Source organism: Zosterops lateralis (genome assembly GCF_965231275.1).
Source record: "Zosterops lateralis genome assembly, chromosome: 3".
Classification (NCBI taxonomy): Eukaryota; Metazoa; Chordata; class Aves; order Passeriformes; family Zosteropidae; genus Zosterops; species Zosterops lateralis.
In genome coordinates, this window is record NC_139764.1 from 35,347,069 (window position 1) to 35,353,515 (window position 6,447).

Here is a 6,447-nt window from a genome sequence, read left to right on the forward strand (position 1 = left end):
AAATTGCAATTTACACAGCAGCAGTAGCAGCCTGGCCAGGACCGGCCTCACACCCTGAGCTGGGCTGACTCCCAACATCTAATTTTGTCTAATCCCTAAATGCTACCAAAACACCGTATTTTCTTCTCATGACGTGACTGTAAAGAATCCGAAATAAGCGTTGCGCTTTCACATTTTTCTCGTTACTGCAAAAATGACAAGAACAAAGCAAAGGCGTTCTGTTTTCTCGGGGAACGATTTCCTCCCTGTCTGGGGGTTTTGCAGCGGGGTGCCGGAAAGCCCTGGGGGGTTTGGAGCCCGTACCCACAGCTCTCCCGGTGCGGGCGCCAGATTTAAGAGGAGAAAGGCGCCGTAAGCGGGAGAGGAGCGGGCGCAGGGCGGGGGCGAGGCCGGGGGGCAGCGGAGCCGGCCGGGCGTGAGCTGCCCGGCGCTCCCCGGCCCCGTTCCCCCGGAGCCGTGTCAGGTATTGACAGGAGGGGTAGGGGCCCGGGGAGGAGATGGCTGGAGGCTTTCCAGCCCCGGCTCACGCAATGCTAACTCCGCACGCAACGGGGAGGCGACAGGCGGAGGAGGGGAAGCTCCTCGGCTCCCTCAGCCCCGAAGATGCAGGCGAGACTTCTCCTCCCGAGCCCGCCCGCCGCCCCGCTCCCCGCCCGGCACCTCCTCCGCTGGAACTTCTGGCCCCGGCCATAAAAGCATCCGCGCTTCAGCTTGGCGAGGGCCCCAGGGCAGCTGGCAAATAACTGCGACCCCTCAAGCCGGGGACGGAGCGGCGATTTGCCAGCGGGGCCGCCCGTGTCCCGCCCGCCCCGCGGGTGCCGTGGGGTTTAAAGGCGGGAGGGGCAATGCCAGGGGCCAGGAGCGGCGGCTCCGGTTCGGGCTGAGCCCCAGAGCAGCGGGCCGGCCCCTCCGCGCCCCCTGAGCCGCTGCCCTTCGCTCCCCAGCCCCGCTCCCTCCCCTGCGGGCGAGAGGGACAGAGAGGGACAGAGAGGGACAGAGAGGGACAGAGAGGGACAGAGAGGGACAGAGAGGGACAGAGAGGGACAGAGAGGGACAGAGAGGGAAGGGGCGCAGCAGCCGCTCGCTCCCCCCCGCGGGGCCGCCTTGGGCCGAGCTCCAAAGGGTTAAACAGCCGGGAAGGTGATAACTGCGCTGGGATCGGGCGCGACTGGCATTTGCCTGCACAGGACCTGCCAAGCTCCGGTGACAGGTACCGGGGCTCCCGATGACTTTCCCAAAGGCTGGGATCTGATCGCCGCTCTCCTGGGAGCCGCAGCTGCCGCCGCCCGCACAGCTCCTCTCCATCCTCCCCGCGGTCTCGGATGGAAGCAGCGCGCAACAGGTCAGTCCTGCCACAGGAGCCGCTTCTCTCACCCTTCATCCATCCCCTCGCGGCTTCTGGAAGGCTGGAGCGAACAGTAGGAGCGGGTGGTCCCCGGGCCGGGATGGGAAGCGGGAGCACTCAGCACAGAGCTCAGCATCCCCCTGGGATGGGAAGCGGGAGCACTCAGAGCCCTGCAGTGCTCGGCATCCCCCGGGGATGGAAGCGGGAGCACTCAGACAGTGCTCAGCATCCCCCGCAGCCCATCCCCGGGGCGGCAAACCGGGCCCGAAGGTGCGGGAGGAGGCGAGGGCTGGGGATGGAGAGGAAATTCCGACACTGGGGCTGGTACCCGTTTCTCGCAGGGGATTTTTGGCCGGGGCAGGGATGCGCAGCGCCGGCATTAACCTGTCCCCGAGGCAATTGCCTGCATCTGCGGAGAGCCGTCAGGAGAGAGCATCCTCCTGCTTCCCTCTGTGCCTCTCTCAGCCGTGACCTGTTGGATGTCTCGCTGAGAACTTTCCCTCACCGGCGGAGAGAGAGCAGCAGTCCCTCCCCTCCCCGCCAAATACGACTTGGATCTCCTATTAGAAGCTCGCCACTTGATTATCGATTATCCCTTGTTTTCCGCACAGGATTCGGGGGCTTTAGGCACACGTGGAGCGCACAGAAGGTCTTGCCCGGACTCGGAGCGCTGGGGCGGCTCTTGGCGCGCCCCGTCCAGGCTCCCCCTGCCCCCGGACCCCAAGGTGTCCCCAGCCCCCCGCTGACCTTTCCCTTTCCCTTGCAGCATGGCCCTGGAGAGGCTCGGGGAAGCGCTGCACGGCCTGCCCCCGCTGCAAAGCTCCCTCCTGCTCCTCCTGTGCCTGCTCGCCGCCGTCCACCTGGGCAAGCTCCTCCTGCGGCACCAGCAGCGCCGGCGGCAGGAGCGGCGCCGGGCTCCGCCGGGCCCTTTCCCCTGGCCGCTGATCGGCAACGCGGCGCAGCTGGGCAGCGCCCCGCACCTGTCCTTCGCCCGGCTGGCCAGCACGTACGGCGCGGTGTTCCAGCTGCGCCTGGGGCGCTGGCCCGTGGTGGTGCTGAACGGGGAGCGCGCCATCCGCCAGGCGCTGGTCCGCCAGGGCGCCGCCTTCGCCGGCCGCCCGCCCTTCCCGTCCTTCCGCCTGGTGTCGGGCGGGCTCAGCCTGGCCTTCGGCGGCTACTCGGAGCTCTGGAAGCTGCACCGGCGGGCGGCGCAGGCCACGGTGCGCGCCTTCTCCGCGGGCGGCCCCGGGCCGCGGCGGCTGCTGGAGCGGCACCTGCTGGGCGAGGCGCGGGCGCTGGTGGCGCTGCTGGTGCGGGGCAGCGCCGGCGGCGCTTTCCTCGACCCCTCGCGCGTCCTGCTGGTGGCCGTGGCCAACGTCATGAGCGCCCTGTGCTTCGGCCGCCGCTACAGCCACGGCGACGGCGAGTTCCTGCGCATCGTGGGGCGCAACGAGCAGTTCGGGCGGGCGGTGGGCGCGGGCAGCCTGGTGGATGCTCTGCCCTGGCTCCAGCGCTTCCCCAGCCCCGTCCGCGCCGCCTACCGCGCCTTCCGCGACCTCAACCGCGACTTCTACGGCTTCGTCCGCGGCAAGTTCCTGCAGCACCAGCGCAGCCTAGTCCCCGGGGCCGCCCCCCGCGACATGATGGACGCCTTCATCCGCCTGCAGCGGGAGCAGCCGCGCCTGCAGCTCGAGCACGTCCCCGCCACCGTCACCGACATCTTCGGCGCCAGCCAGGACACGCTCTCCACCGCCCTGCAGTGGCTCCTCATCTTCCTCATCAGGTACGTGCCCGCGCTCCCCGCCTGCCCGCCCCCCGTTAACTGACGCGGAAAGCTGCCAGAAAGAGATAAGAAAGTATAAAATAAAAGAAATCCCACCCTAGTCAGGGCTATGGTGCATGAGGAGAGGCTGGCAGCAGAAAGGCAGCCGGGTAAAACCTGAAAGTAACGGGTCAAGATCAAGGAGATCATAGGAAGAGGATAAGGAGCGCTTAAGCGCGATAAGGAGTTCGTGCACCGCTGTACAGGCCCGCTATTATGCCGAGTGCCGCTGTGTGCCCTCCTGCCATTGCGTGACCGGGCAGGGCAGAGCCCTCGGGCAGCTCCCCTGGCACCGGCCCGGCCCGGGGAACTCGGGCAGGGGACGTGGGTTAGGAGAAGGTTACACTGACTCCCTTTCCTAGCCTGGCTTTTCCTTCCATCGCCCGTGTCATTTGTAGGCTCATACAAACAATTATCTACTCAGTCGCTTCTTGACAAACAGGCAAATATTCAACACTCCAGCTGAGGGTGTGATGCCCAATGTTCACATAACTTTTGGGTTTCTCCACAGTTCTCATGTCTGCCCAGCATTAGACATGTCAGTCTGCTGCAGGAGGAAAAAGTAAAGATGCAGAAGCCAAACTTGAATACTTAAAACAAATTAAGGCTCCTGGGCAGAATGTGTGCTTTTAGACCATCAAAAGATGTATTAACGTTTTGATCTTGTTTGGATGCTGTGTAGCTTTCCAAACTGGCCAAACTTTAACACAGTCATCTTTAAATACATTATAGAGAAAACATAATTTGGTATTAATTAGAAAATGTCTTCTCAAACTGAAAGTGGGATGTTCATAAGGCTGTTCTGACAATTTAATAATAGGGATTTTTTTTTCTAGTTTAGAAACCTGCAGGCTTTCAAAGGTATGAAATAAGTCTAGTGATAACAAACTCCATGCTAACTTTTAAAAGTCACATACAGAGTTGGAAAATCAAATTCTTGTTCCCATGGAAAATCTAATACTTAGAAGAGACAAGTAATTCTAGTTTTAACATTAATTTTCAAAATTGGATCAGAATATTCAGTTTCGGCACACTTCAGGCTATTGTTATTTTTTATGTTTAGAACTAGTTACGTGGGATATTGAAGTAAAAACTGAGCAAATGTAAAATTACACCAGTGCATGGGAAGCTTGTTTTTTTTTTCCTCAGTTTTCAACTGAAGTCTACACGTTCCTGCAATACATTTAAACTCTGCTCAAACTGCATCATTTAGGATAGCAGTGAGATTCTGTGAAAAATGTTTACAGCCAGGATTATTTATAAGAAAAATCCTTTGAAAGTGTTATCTGCACACACACACACACACACACACACACATTTTGCTTTAAATGGCAGGTATCCAAAAGTGCAGGCTAAAATGCAAGAAGAAGTGGATAGGATTGTTGGAAGAGACCGTCTGCCGTGTGTTGAAGATCAGCCTCACCTGCCCTACATCATGGCCTTCCTGTATGAATCCATGCGCTTCAGCAGCTTCGTGCCTGTGACTATCCCACACGCCACCACAACCAACACCTTCATCATGGGCTACCTCATTCCCAAGGACACTGTCATCTTTGTAAACCAGTGGTCAGTGAATCACGACCCAGCAAAATGGTCCAACCCGGAGGATTTTGATCCAACGAGATTCCTGGATGAGAATGGGTTCATCAATAAAGATCTCACTAGCAGCGTGATGATTTTCTCACTGGGGAAGCGTCGGTGTATTGGAGAGGAGTTATCCAAGGTGCAGCTCTTTCTCTTTACCTCCATACTGGTGCACCAGTGCAATTTTACTGCTAATCCAAACGAGGACCCTAAAATGGACTTTACCTATGGGCTGACCATTAAACCTAAGCCATTCACCTTGAATGTTACACTGAGAGATACGATGGATTTGCTCGATCAGGCTGTCCAAAGACTGCAAGCAGAGAAAGCAGCCAGTGAAAGTCAGCTGTCAGCAAATGCCTAAGCAATAAACCTTGCATCTACAGATAACCCCCCCCCCCCTCTTTTTAGACTTATATAACTCATAGCTTGTTCTGCTGATAGTTTTGGTACATAGCCAATATTAAATGTTATAAAAGCAGGAAGAAATGTTGCACAAGGTATAATTCAGTCGTCTTTTTAATTCTAGAAGGAGAGCCAGGGGAACAATATATTAAATGATAAAACATGCAATTTGAAAGTAAGCCTTTTCTTTTCTAGCTTGTTCACAAAAGTTGTCATTGTAAAGTGCTTTTTATCTACTGACTGGTTGGAGCATCTCCAGGAGCTGTCTGTGTAATCCTTTCCATGTCTCCATGTGCTGTGCCTTAACTCTAAGTTTGCCTTCAGTGACTCCACATTCAGAAGTGAAGTGTCTTATTGAAAAATAAACAAAAGCAGTTGCTCAGAACACTGCAGCCTGCTTCTGAATTTACTCTGCTGGAATCTGCCATAGGCTCATGACACCTCTGGTGTTGTGGCTGCTGGGATGTATGTTAATGCCTCAATAATAAGTGTTCACATAATTTTTGGTAAAATGGCAATGTAAAGTCTTGCCTTCAGGATTCCAAAATGTTTACATTAATGCCTAAAAAAATAAAAGTCTTGCTTTTAAGCATGTTTGAAACTAAAACTCATATTTTATATGAAAATCAACAGAATGTCCTAATGTAGTAACTTTCCACAAAATTTTGAAAGATCAGAATTTCTATGTCACTAGATGGCAAGGATGATATAAATCATACGCTAATCTGTTCATTATCATGTTCACGAACAAAGTAAGTATTTGAATTAGATTTATAAAGGTATAGCTGAACCCTATGTTTCTTTAGGATGGAGTTAATGTTATCCCTAAGCACATAGGGAAGTCCAGTAAAATCCATATTGGCCAAGGTAGGTAGAAGTGAGATTGGGGGAGTTTATATTAAAACATTAATGCCACAAGCCTCAATAAGGCACACAACAAATAATACCCCTACTCACTAGTCATTCTGTCAGGTTGAGTTAAATAGTATATCTGCAAATCAACTATGTACTTGTAGTACAATTTGTTTGGAACAAAGTCTCCAAAGGAAAAGTAATGTTACATGTCCTAATTACCTACCCATTAACTGAACAAGAAGTACTTTTATAATGTTCGTGAGGCAAAGTTCATTTTTTTTTTAAAAACACTTATTATTTTAAAGTAAAACACACATGAAGCTTTACGGCATTGAACCTCCAGCTAATGCTTGTTTCACAAAGCTGCATATTTCTCTAGAAAGCAAACAGCTCTATGGAAATGCCTGATCTGAAAAGTGTTGGGCACTTCTCTGGA

The 6,447-nt window shown here is 54.2% G+C and overlaps 1 protein-coding gene across 1 annotated transcript; it reads left to right on the forward strand.

The window, feature by feature from the left end:
- Window positions 1–2,112: 2,112 nt before the first annotated feature.
- On the forward strand, window positions 2,113–6,094 carry CYP1B1 (cytochrome P450 family 1 subfamily B member 1; the record flags this gene model as incomplete). Its single annotated transcript, XM_083856174.1, has 2 exons — window positions 2,113–3,128; window positions 4,503–6,094. 2 exons carry the CDS (start codon window positions 2,113–2,115, stop codon window positions 5,113–5,115), a joined length of 1,629 nt encoding a protein of 542 aa, XP_083712300.1. The 3' UTR covers window positions 5,116–6,094.
- Between the last annotated feature and the right edge of the window lie 353 nt (window positions 6,095–6,447).